At 49.0% G+C, this 15,837-nt stretch overlaps 1 protein-coding gene across 1 annotated transcript in view; it reads right to left on the bottom strand.

Annotated features, from left to right (window-relative positions):
* The window catches only part of LMF1 (lipase maturation factor 1), a 184,066-nt gene that overhangs the window by 109,759 nt on the left and 58,470 nt on the right, over positions 1-15,837 (bottom strand). Inside the window, exon 3 of the mRNA XM_040574410.1 lies at positions 6,042-6,107. Coding sequence (XP_040430344.1) covers positions 6,042-6,107 — 66 coding nt within the window. The remainder of the gene's footprint in view (positions 1-6,041; positions 6,108-15,837) is intronic.

Below are 15,837 nucleotides of genomic sequence, written 5' to 3'. Positions count from 1 at the left end.
ATTCTACCAGGCAAATTACTGGATCCATATTCCTCATAACATTTCTAGTGAATAAACTGCAAAATAATTCTTCAGAGACAATGGGGTGAGCGAAACAGAACACAGCAAGGAAATTCTGTTTCCTTCTCCCGAGCGGACACTCTACTGTCCTCTGTAACAGATGCAATGCCTCAGTGGCTCTTATCTTGCTTGTGTAATGCCATACCTGGTACCCCGGGAAGAGCCAGCTGTAGGACAAATGCCTTTTGCACTGAGTTTCAGGGCTGCACCAGCTGCCTACAGCTGCATGACCCCACCGAGGACTGACAAACAGAGCAGACCGATGGACCACGCTGCTCTCCTCTGGTCCGCAGGCGCAGGCTGCTGCAGCGCCTTCACTCAGCACTGCTGCCCCTTCTCACCCAAGCCTGCTCAGCACCAGCCCTTACCAAAGCTTCCCCTGCCAATGCAAACCGCACGGGCTCCCTGCATCAGCGATCACCTCGAATCATTCTGACTTTTGGGGCAATATTCGCTATCCTTGGGAAAACTGTAACCTTTCTTTCTGATGAGACGAAAATAGCTATGAGGACTTCGGAGCCCTTCCAAGAGCCCTGGGTTTGGCACTACGTTATTAAAAAGCAGATCTCCAAAATGCTTTGCATGGTGCTAAGACTTCTTTAAAACTCTTGTTTTCTGTCCAGTTCAGCACCTTTTCCCCCCATTAATTTGTAACCTTAAAGCGCACACTTGGAGCGAGAGATGCGACCACCTGCTTCCCTGTTAGGAACACTTACGGTCCCAGCAGTACAAACTGTTGGAAAAAAAACCATCCTGAGACACCACGGATCACCAAAGCAGATCACTTTCTGATTTATGAAAGATAGTTCGTTGATGCATTTACTTTTCGTTTCACAATAGCTTGGAAAAAAAAATAGGTTAAAAGTCTAACAAGGTCTAATACAGTGAGTAGAAGGGAGAGAAGAAATCACGAGGCAGTTAAGGAGCAGTTAAAGCTTCCTTCTCATCCTTATCAGCGAAGTTATCAGTCAGCAAGCCCGTAATTAGGTACAAAAGACATTGTGCTCCAGAGAGCTGCTCGAGGAACTGGAGAGCTGTTGTAAGCTAGAAGCTGGAGCCCTGATTGACAGCCTCCCTTTAAGAAAAACAGTTACAGAATAATTAGCAATAATTTGTACAAATCAGAAGAGGTGACCTTTGCGGCTGCACAGTATCTTACATAATGAACAGAGCTTTCCTCCAGCAGCAGGGACAAATTCAGAAGCACTACAAAGCGACTCAGTTATCAAGCAGAGTCCTTCAGACTTCCCTGCCTGGTGGCAACCGACCCACCCTGAGCACCTACGGATCGCTCCACAGTGGGAGGGAAATCCTGGCTCCTACTTCCAGCACTGGCAAAAACTTTGTCGATGTAGTGATTAGGGGTGGTGGGTTTTGTTTTGTTTTGTTTTCATATTTTAATTAGTTTTCTTTATCCCTCTACCTCATCTTTGTCCCAGTAGTAAGCTTGTTTTCCTCACATGGCTTTTGTGCCTGGATAAAATGCATTCCCTTTTAAACACCATTTAAAAAAACCTTTAAATTAAAAAAAAATAAATCCGAGTTGCTCCAGTTGCACGTGGAAAAGCCACAGGTTCCCTGCCTGGCGTGTGCTGCTGCTCCCCCCAGCTCTGCGCAGCTTGACCTGGATGAGGGCGCGCTGCTGGGGTGTGGGTGACCCCAGGGACGTGTTGGAACATCCCGAGGGGCTGCGACCCAAAGTCCACGCAGGAGGAGGAGGAGGAGGAGGCGGCTGCCCAGCAGGGATCTCTGCTCCCTGCATGCTGCTGCCCGAGCAGCTGCTTCGGCAGCTGTTCCTACCAGTTGGTGGCTGAATTTTACAAGCTATCTGTCTGTAATTAAAAAGCAACAATACTTTGGCAGCCATCACAAAATGCATCACTGGATGACATCCCACAGCGAGTACGTCTGTACTGGATACGGGGAGACGCGGTAGATGCGACCACGTAGGACTTTCCCATTTCTAAACCCCAAAGATTATCTGCTTCACTACTCTGCCAGGACCACCACCAGCATCCAAAAACATGGGCTCCACCGGGTCTGGTTGCGAGTCAGAAACGCTCATCTCCTGCCTGTGCCACTCCAAGCTGTCCTGTGCCAAGACATATGGCTGCAAGGTGCTCGGCAGTGCAGGAGCGAGGTTCGGAGAGCTGCAGGTTTGGTGGGGAGGTTTTAAATACGGGCCTTGCACGGAGGGTTTTCTCCATTTGGACCACGTTAAGATGCTGGGCTCGTGCCAGATAAGCAGCACACCCAGAATCAGCAAGGTGAGGGCCAGATAAAGCTTGGCAAAGAGGAAGGAGTAAGAGGCCCCGGGGAGCAGGTTGGTGCTCTCCAGTCCCACCAAACGCGGTGGGACCCGCGCCACGCACTCCAGTGGGAGCAGAAATCCAGCTCCAGTCTGCAAACCGCCGCGCGCATATTTGTAAACCAGTGTGTACACAGTAGATAAATGCTTAATAATAATGATGACAAACAGACAAACCCAGAAGCAGCTTCCCTCCGCATTAACTGCATCAGGAGCAGGTCCCACTGAGCGAAAGCCTCCCTTTTAGCTGGGACTTCTTACAGAGGGCAAAAAGCCACCCAACCACAGCCAGCAGTGAAAGGACTGCAAAGCCGAGGAATGATGAATCAGGCCCATGGCATGTCAGGTCCTGGGACCTCACCTGCCAGGCACGAAGCTCCCTCACAGCCGCCACCGTGCGCACGCTGGGGTGAGGATTTACACGCCTACCTCAGAGCTGCTAACGAAGAAACTAACACAGAAAGAGATTCAGCTCCCTGTTAGAGGTGTCTCGCCAAGCTGCGTTAGCGTGGGGCCGCTGGCACCCAGAAGTGCCACGAATCCTCCGTGTGTGCCCACTCCCAGCCCTCAGCCCAGCCTCCAGGCACTTCCCTCGTGCCAGGCTGGGCACGCCGGAGGAGCAAAGCCTGAACTTCTCAGCTCCGTCAGTGTCTGCTCTTCTCTCCCACACTTACTGGAGCCCATCTACTCCTCGGGGATCGGAGGAGTGTTAGGTTGGTAGGAAAATACCTTTCCTATGTAAACCATGCGTTCTGCCATTTCCCTCTCCAAATTACACAGCGTCACAGATCGTAAGCCCTCTAAACAGAGAGTCTTCAGTTGAGGAACAGATCTCCATAAAGGCTGGGATTAAGGCCCTGCACGTTAGAAAGGAAAAAGGGAGGAAAAATATGCTCCGTTTAATTACCCAAGCCATAACAACATTTTACTATTTTATACATGATTCCTGACAAAAGTGGAAATGTTATTTTCCACGAGCATGGCTGCTGGTTCTACTACAAATAAATAGTCCAGGGTGCGCTCAACATGCAAGAGATGGAGGCCATGTGTTTTCATTAATTCTCTTGGCAGAGACGCCCATGTAGATTTTGGACTGCAGCTCAGGGCTGGAATACGAGAGCTGGGGTGGCCAACATACATCACAGCAGACTCCATTTGGCCCAGGTCCACTTACGAGTTGGTCCAATACCCAGTTTTATCATCCTAATTACGAGCAGATTCCCAGCTCCCTCCCTCCCTCGCCGAGGTACCTTCAGCTTCACCCTTTTCTTCCTCCCTCTGGCTAGTTGGGTTTGGGGGACCTGTGCCCCGACGCATCTCCACGGGCAGCTTTCTCCCTGCAACATGCCTTCACCCTGTGGAGCGAGCAGCCAGGAGAGCCTGAAGGCGAGGAATGGAGGCAGTCCCCAAACAGTCCTGTACAGAGCAACGTCAGGAAGATGCCAGACACCGACACGCGAACTGCTGACCGTGGAGCAACCGAGGCAGAGACAGAGTACAGAGTGCCGTGGCAATTTGTCTTTCTCTACGGGATTCCTCTGACTGTACTTAGGCAATGGGAGAAGGCCGGCCTGTGACAGCAGCTCCCCAGAAAGCTGCTTGCAAGCCACCAGCTATATGGAAATATCACCAGACCCAGAGCCAAATTCTCTGCATTTGAGGACTTCAACGAGGCCCACATTGTCAGGGCTTCCTCCTCAGTAAGCACTGGGGTCCCCCAGAGCATTTCTACCCTTTACCTGATACAAAAACCTAAACCAACAGGTGAATTGCAGTCCTTTGTCTGTTATCGCCAGCAGAAAAATGTTGGCCTCTTTCATTTTACCTTTATTACAGCTTCTTTTGTGTGGATTAAAATAATTGATATTGATAATGTGATCTGCCCCCTGCCCCTGTTCCCAATTACTTTCACAGGCTAGGGATCCTGCATTATGGATAGGACAGGAATGGTCTTAATTAGCCTTCTGGGTTAGAGAACTGATTCTGGTTTTGATTTGAAATATTTGGGATTACGCAGGCTGACTGTTGTGGGCTGGGGTCACCAGCAGAGCCGCCCAGGGAATGTGGGGAGCTCAGCTTGAGCTGGCTTTTCTTTGACTACTGCCAGGTGCCCAGCAGCACACGGAGCAGAGCAGCACTCTCACTGTTAGGCAAAAAGGATGGACAGCTTAGCACGGCCACCTTTGTGTTCAGGATTAAGAACAACAGCACTGAAGGGTATTTGCAGCCAGAGTTTTGCTCTGGATGTGGCAGGACACCTATAGTTCAACGAGAGCTGACCAAGCAGCCACGTTCATAAAAGGTAACCCTTGCATTCAATGGGCCAAACACCCATTAAAAGTAAATGATAATAATAAAAAATGGAGCATTAAACCTGAAAGGGCAGAAACTGGTTTCTGGACCTGCAAAATTCCATTTCAAAACATGCAATTAGTTAGAACAGAATAGAAACTGATAAATTTTTTCCTGTTTTGAGAGGAGGAATCCTAATCCCGTAACAGGATTGGTATCACGGTCCCTGGCACTCACATGCAGTTCTTGTCATATGATGGTGGAAAGAGAGAGACACTGTGTGAGCCTCCCCATGTCCGCTGTTCAGCGTGCCTACCCTGCACGAAGTAATTCATAGGCAACACCTCGGAACATGTTCTGCAGGTCAGAGAAGTCAGGATCCGTAAGGTTTAACTGGAAGGGGAAAATGCTTTCCAGACGTGATGAAGATCCGCTGAGAACGGCACCCCCCAAATGTACATCTCCAGGGACCGGCAGCTCAGGCCTCCCTGCCAAACCCAACAAAGAATTACGCTGGTCTGAGCAACACCCGACAAACGCAGCACCAGAGCAGGGCTGAGACCTTGCAGTCCGGATGCAGAGCGCTCCCCTGCTCGTCAGATGGACGTGGGTTATGGACCCACGGTAATGTGACTTAGTGTGCCATTTTCAGTGGCTCCGGTGTTAATCCGGAGAAAGGAGCATCACTTGCAGTACTGTTTCTTTCACAGGGAACCAGGACTACTTGCTCAGCAGAGCGCCCCTGTGCACAGCAGTTTTTCCTTTTCAACTCTGTTTATACAAAATGCAAATGCAAAAATATAGGTAAAAGCAGGGGAAAGCTGAGCTCCCTCTCTCTGTAATCAAAGATGAGACAACGCTCAGAGCCAGAATACAAACCACAGTTTATAATCAAAATGTAACGTAATCACTGAAACAGATGTCAAAAAGATAAAACCGTATAATTCTGAATTGCCAACGATGAGAGCTCAGCATCTTGGACAGCACTGAGATGCTCTATTTCTGTCTACATATGTCTGCATTTTGGAATAAAACAAAAAGCAAGCAGAGAGCACGCAGCACAATGCTACAGAAAAGCCCTTTTTGTTCCTCTCTTTTACCATTTTTACAGAGTTCTCTGTGGAGCTCACGTTTGTCCCTGATTCAGTCTATGACGGTGAGGGGAGGGAAGGAGAGAAATTGGGCTTTTAGGACTGTGGTTGGGAAAAACAGCATCACCGAGCTGGCACACGGACATTGACAGAGTTGCCAAAGACAGAAGGCAACGATAAAGAAAGAACAACATGGAGAGCTGCCTGGTAGAAGAGAAAAGGTTAGAGAAAAAAAATCTACCAAAGTAAAACAGGCAAGAAAAACTAGTTTTAATGTGCAGATTGCTCACCTCGTAGTGATAATCCATGCAAGTTAACTCTCTCCAGCAGCGATCTCCTCGAATTTTAATCAACCCCTAGAAAAAAAATAAAAAACTGTCAGAAATATTTTATTTTACTTTATCTTACATGTCAGATATTATCTCAAGATGCCAAAAACTCTGGTTAAACTACAGGGACAGCATCATCCAGTACCAGCAGGGAAGCACAGGGGCTAAACACTGCCCTGGAAATCCATCACACATCTGTACCAGGGCCCAGCTGTCGTCCCTTACAAAACACGGCTCAGGAGAGGGCTCTGAGCAACAGACTGCTGCTGCCTTTCTGAAAACGTGACAGAATCCGTGTGGAAAATGACATGTCACTTACAGAGCGCTGGAAGGTGCTGGGATAAGGGATACCTGCACAGCAGGAGGGAAGGTGCACAGCTTATCAGGGAACGAGAAATCTTCCTTATCTGAACCCAACCCAGGGAGCTGATCCTGCACAGACCCCTTTGGAGAACAGAAGGGGCTCAGGACCTGGCTGATTGATGAAATGGGCTGTACAGCTGTGAGATGAGCAGCAGAGCTGATGGAGCACCATGAGAGCTGACCTCAGCCCTGGAGAACATGCAGGAGGGTAAGGACCAAGATCCCAAATATTCCTATTTTTTTGCATTTCCAGTAACTTGCCAGCTTAGTCATGAAACTTTTAGGACAGGGATGAGCCTCCAGCACCCACATCTGCAGCACTTTGCTTGTTGCACAGGGCTTCCAAGTATTAAAGCAATGCAAACGCCAGTGACAAAGAGCAAAGCTGGATAACACTGAACCACAGGAGTTGGAACAAGCCCAAAATCCTAGTGGCGGCCACAGGAGGGGCAACTCTGCTTGGGCTCCATGCCCTCACTCACACCTGAGCCTTTGCAGAACAGCTACGAACAACCCAGTGCTCCCAGCATCGGCTCCCAGCACTGCTGGGTATGACATGGGGAGGCACAGAGCATCGAGAAGCCACCAAAAAGGTCTGAAAACCAGGCTCTGGCACCGGGCATTTCTCTATAACAGACAGAAAAGTTGCCTGAAAACCTAAACACAGCTGCATTCGCAATTTTAAAGTCCAGGCCCTGTTCTCTCCCCTGCTCCCCGTAGAGGAGGCAAGGCTGGCAGAGGCTGGGCTGAGATCGCACACAACCTCAGCAGCACTGAAACCCAGAGCTGGATGCAGAGATGCAATCAAAGTAATTAGAGAAACAAAAGAGGAGAAGGGGAAGGAAGCTGACAGATCTAAACACAGATGAATGCACTAATGACAGGTCTGCTCTACCTTAGGTTAGAGGTTGGCAGTGAAATAAGCAGGTATCAGAGGTTGTGTGCGTTGACATTTCAGGGCAACAAGAGAGTGAAATTTCCAAACCAGTGGGTCCATTCCAGGGCTGGCAGTAATATTGGGATTAAATTTCTTTGCCTCAGTGATGAAGACTAAAAAGGAATCAGTCGTCCACAGCAGGAAAGACACCTGGCCAGAGATGAGTCTGTTAGCAGGAAGCCTTGCAATCAAGCCGTGCCAGCCTGAAGGTATGCAGGTTCAGCCTGACGGCTTTGATGTATGGCTAAAGGTCTCTGATTAGGATCACAATATCCCAAATTGAGGAAGGCTTCGCTAGTCAAAAGGCTGAACGAGCTCTATCATCTGCATACAATTAGGGGATATTTGCCTACCTCTGACATTGCCCTTAATTACAGTGTTCCTGCCTTCTTTAGTAGAAAGTGGAGTTTTTGTACGGACCCAATGCTTTTTACACTGGGAGCATCCAGAAGGAGTTTTTCTCTGTTTTGTTTTGAATTTGCAGTAAGGGAAGGTTTTCAAGATCAAACCATCGATCTTTAAGTGCTAACAATCTGCCAGCTCAGAGGAAGAGGTCAATGGCACTATGGTCCAGCCTGGCCCAGCAGATCCATCCACATCGCTTAAAACTGTTCACCTGCAGCATCGAACAGCTTAGCAGTCCTGAGGCTCAAGAAAATCCCACATTTCAGGGACCTAAAGACCCCATACAACTGCCCCGAGCTCTTAAGTAAATATCCACAAATACCCCCAAAACCCTCCTCCATCAAGGCAACCTGATGGAAGGGTCAAGTAGCTGGCTTAGAAGCAACCAGAAGGACGTGCTTTTGCACACCTCAAATCATTTACAAAAGTACAGATGGGTTCAAAAGGATTTTGGCAGCCTCAGAGAGGAGAGGCTCAGGGTAACCTCTGAACGCCTCCTCCCTGGGAAGTCCCCACACCACTTGGCCAGCAGGATCTGCCGCTTCGTGCTTCGTCTTCCTCCCCACACCTCCGCTCACGGCTGCTTTAGAGACCATATAGGACGCTAGCCGGACCTCGGGCTTAACCCAACGCAGACCTTCTTAAACAAACGAGATCCACAAAAACAGTTCCAAGCTTATTTGACACAAACTCGCAGGAAATTGGCGCCTTTCTTGGGCTGAGCCTTACAGCAGATGCTGTTTAGGCACGTACGCCTTTGTGAATGGCGGTGACCCCGGGAGCTTTTGGTAGGGCTACTTACTGCCTTAAGTTACATCCCTTACAGGCATGTCGCTAAGTTTGAGCAGATTTTGACCATCTGCTGTCCTATTTTTTTTCTTCATTTTTTCCCCCATTTCCAAAAATGAAATATTTCTCATGTCGGTGTTCACGGTAGAGGACAGTAAGCAGAAGCTATTAAACATTGTCAAAGTCCACGAATCCAAACAACGGATATCATCCTGCCGACTCTGACCAGGAGGTGTGCGGGGTGTCCAAGGTGGTGGGATGGGAACAGCCCCACCTCTGGGGCCGTTCATGCACAGCATGGCATAGCACAGCATGGCATAGCATGGCACGGCCCCAGAAATGCCAGGCAGAGGGCACCATCCCTGCAGCACTCAGCATCAACCCACCCACCACAGCAAGAGAAACATTGCCTCGGGGGTAAATGCTGCAGGTGTGAGCAAAGCAAGGTAACCAGTGAGAAAGAACAAGGAGATGGAGTAAAGAGTGAGAGAGGAAGGGGGCAGCCTTCTCCAGCACCACCACCAACAAACCTAAGCAGAACCAGTCTAAAAGGGCAGATAAAAGCACGATGCCTACGAAGTGATTTAAGAGACCTGCAGGATGGGAAAGCCGGACAGGTGCTGTCAGAGCCTGGCCTGGGATGGCAGGGACGAGACGCACTCCCTGTCAGCAGTGGCGGCTTCAGCTCCCCCTGAACCATCCGTGGCTCGTTCTGCCCCTGGCACCTTTTCTAAAATTACAGGATACAGTGATAGCATCTCACAGGATGTGCCACAGCCGACAGCCCTGTCAGTGGCAGAAGACGCAAAGAAAGCCTCTGTGCAAGAATACTGGGAGATTAAAAAAGGACAACTGTTTGATGACCTTCCCTCCTGCCTTGCCCAAGCTGTTACCAAGCTCTACTATTCAGCAGAGATGATTAAAACAAGTATATGACAGAAAAACGCTATAATAAAAATCAAAATCTCTCTTGTAGTGAGTCATGAAGGGAATTAATCACATTTTGTTTACTATAAAGCTTTCAAACAGGAAAGTCACTTAAAGCTCTGAATATCAAATCTGTTTTTCAGCACAGAAAACTCCCACTCCCATAATTAAAGGCTGTTTCAAGTCTTCTTTACACTGCCACTGTTTTAAGGTCCCACTTCCACACCACCCCAGTGCCCAAGGTTTTGTTTTTAAAGGAAGCTGGACCAAGCAACAAGAGCACATAGTGCACAAAACTCCAAGTGCAGCTTCAGCCCTTCTGAGGATCACAAAAGGAGACCAAAAGTGGGTCCATAGGTATGGACGCACAAGTACAAGCTCTGACATACCCTCCTTCGTGCTCGGATGAAATCTCATTTTACACACCCTCCCCTAATTACTTGGCTTCTGCTGACATTTTTCAAAGTTGGCTCATATTCTCTTGAAGATGCAAACTTAGTCTAAGAAATACTATCTTGCAGAAAGCCCGACAATCATGCATCCTCGTAAACAATTTTAGGTTTAGTTTCAAGTCATGCGAAGATGAGACACGTGCAGCTTCCCCTGCAGGAGTTTTGCACAGCTTCTGAGACCCTCGCTGCCTACAGGCAGATGGAGTGACACGCAAAAAAAAAAAGGAAATGAGTCCTTTAAAACAGGGAGCGTGATGCTTTTTGACTTCAAATTCAAGTATCAATTAAGCATGCAAATCAAAATACAGGGGGACTGGTTAACAGACACATTCAGTGGTGGGAAGCTCGTGTTCTGCAACCTCCTTGGCAGAAGGGATGTTGGAGCAGGGAGCACTTGAGTCTATGGGGTGGACGGCACAAGGTCACCAAAAGGACCTAAAGAGCCACAACTGGCCGATCCTCGGATGGAAACATCCCTTGGTCCAAGCCTCTTCCAAATCACACGAAGAGTTCAGAGTACAAACTGAGTAATTCTTTATGAGCAGCAACTGCCAAATTATTATATAAACATGCAACACTAAGTGAGGCAATGTCTACAGGGAGCGGGGCTGATTGTTGGTTTTGATTTTTTTTCTCTTTTTGCTCCCAGTACGCTAACTGGTGCGGCACTGACACACGGTCAGTGTCGCGCGGAGCCTGTCAGAGGCCTGCCAGAGCCTGCGGCCTTTCTCCCCCCTGCAGCCTTTCTCCTCCCTGAGGCCTTCCTCCCTACTGCAGCCTTCCTCCCTACTGCAGCCTTCCTCCCCCTGGTGTGGCACCGGCCCTGCCGGAGGAGGCCACGCCAAGCAGGGGCCGAGGGAAACCTTGCTGGGTTTTCTGTAGCTGTGGTGGGCTATGTGCAAGCTGTTTACAGGGAACACACGAATTTCAGACGCTGAGGGCTGAAAGTGCCTGAACGCAGATGTGTTTATGCCCTGTGTACTAACAGGCAGATTAACTTCTCCAACCTCGACAAGCGGCATCCAGAAAAGCATCAGGAGAAAAGTGGATTAAGAGGAGGCCTGGGGTCCAAGCGAGTGCTGGAGCTGGAGGACGAAGGGGGAAGAAATGGGGATCCTCACATCTGCTGGCGTTTCACAGTCGCTGGATTTCTTTCAGTCTGCTAACAATTCCCAATCCATTTTCAAGATTTCTCTGCATATATTGAACTGGCCTAGACTCCACAGCTGCAGCAGATTACGCTGCCATAACACAGATCAAAGCACAGGGAAAAATCCCCATCTCCTGCTCTCAGACAAGCAGAGACTTGTGCATCTCTGACGTACCTGAACTGTCCTCTCTTAGGATGTGGAGAGAACGTGTGAGGGGCCAGACGGAAAAGGAGCCCAAGGGCACGTGCACGGGACAGCCATATTTGACTGGAAGACCCCGATCTCATTTGGACATAGGCTGAAAACATCTCGTGAGGAGTGTTCTGGGGGCAAGCATTAAGCAGAGTTCGAGAGGCAAGCAATATAGACAAATTAAACGGCAAACAAGGAACGGAAAGAAATCGTTTGGCAGCATTTGGGAGAGCAGGGCTCGCAGCCCTGAAATCCCATTCCCAAACGCTTCTCAGTGTGTTGCAGGCAGGCCTCGGACCTTGAGCCACCTCCTGGTAGCTTTGCTTGCGCAAAAGAAAATGAGAGGGAGAAAGCAGCCCATCTCCGGGCTCTGATGCAGTCAAGCATTTGGTTTGAGGCATATGATTGAGACTGAGCTCCATGGATCAGTCAGATTTAGGTGGACAGATGTAGGAACAAGCCTGGTCTTTCACTGCATTAAGGCTGTGCTGGAAGCAAAGCCAGAAAGAGCAGGACGTAGATGGACTTCTCCAGTGCTTCTGGGAGCATTTTTTGAGGGTAGGATCTGCCCAACACCCTCAAAGTTCAAGAACATGTAGATATTTAGATAGTTCAGCAGCCTCGAATCCTTCTTGGTTGCATATAGCCCACTAACTTACAAATATTCTCGAACTCTATTTCTTTTATTTAAAGGGGAGAAACCCTGACGATGCGCCAGCTCCCCCAGGCCTGTCCTCAAAGTCACGGCGCCAGATAAGGCTGACCGTACCGGCCTCTGGCTTAATCTCCCTTTCTCTCAGATGTACACTCACAACCCCAGGAAAAAAAACAAACACCAACAGAAACAAGGGCTCTATTTGCACGCTGGGGGTGGCTGAGAGGCCTTTCAAAGCCCTGCATATCAGAAGAGAAAGGTATTCAGCAATACAAATTAAATATAAGCTAAAGGGAAGGAAACAGGTGGCTAAGTGAACTAGCAATTGCCCTTTCACCTCTGTGGCCTTGCTTTGAATCCAGCTCTAAGCAGAATTATTAAATTCATACTGATCGGATGGGGGCTACAAAGAACCCGAGGTCTGATCCCTTCAGCTGGGCCAGAGGCAGCCGGAGCACGCACCAGCCCCGTCGAGTAATGGGAACGCCTGGCCTGGGGAAGGGGAAAGCTGAGATCTTTGTCATATTAATTTACAGCTGGCTGCGTCTCCGGGCCATTCTGCACCCTCAGAAATCTCCTCGCGCTGCTGTCCGCATGAGAACCATAAAACGGTAACCCTGGATTGAATTAGCATCCCGAATGAAATACGCGCTCAATACCTGCTCCCCTGCTAAGCTTGCTCCCTCCGGGGCATGGCCAGGGACGCAGCACCTGCCTCTGCCTCCCAGAGGCAACCTCCGGGGCGCCCAGCCTCCCACAATTAAGGGGCATTACATCCACCAGCATTTCTCACAGCGGAAGGAAAATTACATTTAGGACTCTTTTTTTAATTTATTTTAATGGCATTCAATAAAATGCCTGTTCTCAATCACCAAAGCCGCTCTCAGCCCCTGTGCACCCTCCGTGCATCAGCCCTGCTCTGCACCCATGATCCCGGTCACTTATAAATGGCAATTCCCAAACTCAGCCAAGGGTTCCCTGGATGCACTGCAGGTGATGTCTGCGATGTAGTTGATGACACCCGGCACTACGCTTTTGTTTTATTTGTTGGCTATAGATAAGATATTGCCTATGTGGAACAAGTCCCTATTTTGGCTCAAGCACCACCAATAGATTCAATAGCTACCTAGAGTTTTAAAGAGAAGACAACCATGCGGTCCCTTGAGCAGATCCAGAAGAGACCCAGAGAGAAAATGGCTTGCCCAGCAAATTCCCAGCAAAACCCACACTGACAAAATCCATCCTTCCCCTTGCCTGCCTGCCCCAGGACTTGGGCCAACCAGCAAGGCACCTAACCAGGCCAGTTCATAAAAGCTTGCACACCTCCTGTAAACTAGCTATTTATGACTAATAAATTCTGTTTCAAATCTAGTAGGTTTGTTGAATACATTTGCAAAGTTTGCCAACTGGCAGCCAAGGGATTTTGGGGGTGGAAATCCAAATCAACCCTTCGCTCCCAATGAATCAATTCCAGCCTCGCTTGAGTAACCTCGCATGCCTCTTCTCTTTCCCCATCACCGAAAGAGCATCCAACGAGAGGGATTCCAGAGGAAATTAAGCCATAGAGAGGAAGTTTACCAACAGCTTTTGATTTGTACATTTCGAGTTTGATTAAATCATGGCAAAGTGCCCAAACCTGCGGTCACGGCACAGAGGGGCACACGAAACTTAACACGGGATCATGGCGCAGAATGGAGGAGGGCTGGGAGCCGTGCAACCACTGCTGCCTTTCCGAGGACACCGAATTTACTGCACCAAAAGCTGAATTTGCATGGTGATGTGCTGGTGACCACCTTCTGAACTCACAGACAGGATGAATAAACAAGGAGGATCGGGACTCATTCTACTGGATTTTCTCTTCTAAGATGCTACCGGGGTCTCATAGGGCCTGCTGGCAATGGCGTGCAGCACCCTTACAGCCCCCCGATGGTGGTCGCCAGCAACGAGCACAGGGACCTCCCCACGCAGCATGACCACGCGAGGAGCCCCATGGGGACACGGTCCCTCCTCTCCCCAGCCCTGCCATGATGTTTGCGATCCCAGCCAGCATCACCCATCTGTCCCCGACCCCCACCCTGCCGCACGATGCCCAGGACCACACGGCAGCACCAGACCATCCACTGGCACGCCATCGCCGGAAATCATTCCGGTTATCACCCTTTGTACGAGGAGGAAAACCATCTCCCAAAGAAGATAAACCGTTTCCTTATTTACTTGGTGCCAGAAAACATGAATCATAGACCCGAGGATGATCCATCATCTGTCACTACGGAGCGATGTGATGAGCGTGCAGGCGTGGAAACTTGTTTTGCATGCCTCTGAATCACGCCGCGCTCCCGCTCCGACTCAAGTGACAGGGAGAGAAGCGGCTGCACTCTGACACGCGAGCTCCTTCCTTCCCATCTCGCGCCGAGCGCTCTGCCCGACCGTACCCCTTTCAGGCTGCTGTACTTTGGTGATTCAAAATGAAAAAAAAAGCCTAAATAATTAAAATGTCATTCAAGCTCTAAGCCGATATGAGTCACTGCTACAAAAAATATCTTAAAAATTCTTTCAGGAGTGGGGGATAATTATATTCCTCCCTATCTATTGATTTTTCTCTACAATGCAGATGTCAGATTTTCCACGGTTTTTTTCCTTTTTTTTTTTTTTTCCTCCCCAGAGTGAGTGTCAAGGAGGAACAAAGCACTCTTTGAGACTTTTTCAGCCCAAAATTAATTCTGAAAAAAATGGTACAGACAGGCCAATAGCACGGCAAGCGAGAAAAAGCCTGGTGACTCAAGCTATGTCTGCAAATCCTCTATTGATAACCACGCTGGAGAGAAGGGTGGGGTACGGGGCACCAGAGTTATAAATTTAGAGTCAATCTAAAGACCTTCTTTCTACATCTTCACAATAAGAAAGATGGCTGAAAAAGAAAAAAAAAAAAACTCAACGAAGGGCAACCCTACATTCTGGGATTTAATTTTTCTCATGATATTAAATACTCGGAGAAAATCCAAATCAGTGCCTTGCACCTCACACACAGCTCCCCGCCAACCTACACTCCCCACGCTACCCACAGAAATTGTGGTTTCAACATTTCGGAAAGCCAAACAAATACAAATGCATCTTGAAGACAAACTAGCCGCAATTTAGACCCCAGATTCACGCGAAAGGAAGCGGCATTCTGAAGTTAACATTGATAAAAAACAGTTACGGAGACTCATTCTTTTTCCAGACACGATAAAAGCTGCTTTCTAACATGGATCTGCACCCCCCTGTAGCTCTGCGTGTTCGTAACTCACGCAGAGACGGGGAAGCACCAGAAAGCCCCACGGGAGCCAGTCCCTCCTGGAGGGACCCAAACAAGGGGCAGACCCATGGAGGAACGTGGGTGGCTGCACCCACGAGCCCCAGCCCGCCGTGCTGTCCCCAAGCCTGGTGGCAGCCCCGAAGGCACACATTCCGTAAGCAATCAGTGGTTTTTCTACGATGTTGCTCTTAGTGCGGCTCTGCTTCATACTAGATTCAGGTACCTAAAGCACTCAAATCCAGGGGACCCAACACATGGCTGCTTTACTGGTGGGACACTACAGCAGCACAACAGTCCTTCTGCGGCAAGCATGAAACTGCCTCTGAGCTCCGTACCATTGCTTTTGAACTCTTCTCTCCAGTATGCCCTCAAATCAGGAAAAAATGCCTAACTCCAAGAACTGCAAGGACTCCAGTTTGTTTTTTTTTTTTTTGTTTTTTTTTTTTTTTTTAAATTCAGTGCATTTTCTGCACCTCAAGGCTCACGTTATGGCTACTGAAATGGTCTGCATACTTTTAAATACGTCTATAACTTCTGAGCCCAACTCCTCAGGTGCAGCATCTCCAAGCCATGGCGGCAGCGACTGGGGCC

Source organism: Cygnus olor, chromosome 15 (genome assembly GCF_009769625.2).
Source record: "Cygnus olor isolate bCygOlo1 chromosome 15, bCygOlo1.pri.v2, whole genome shotgun sequence".
NCBI lineage: Eukaryota > Metazoa > Chordata > Aves > Anseriformes > Anatidae > Cygnus > Cygnus olor.
The sequence above is the reverse complement of the archived record's forward strand: the minus strand, read 5'-3'. Positions and strand labels throughout refer to the sequence as shown.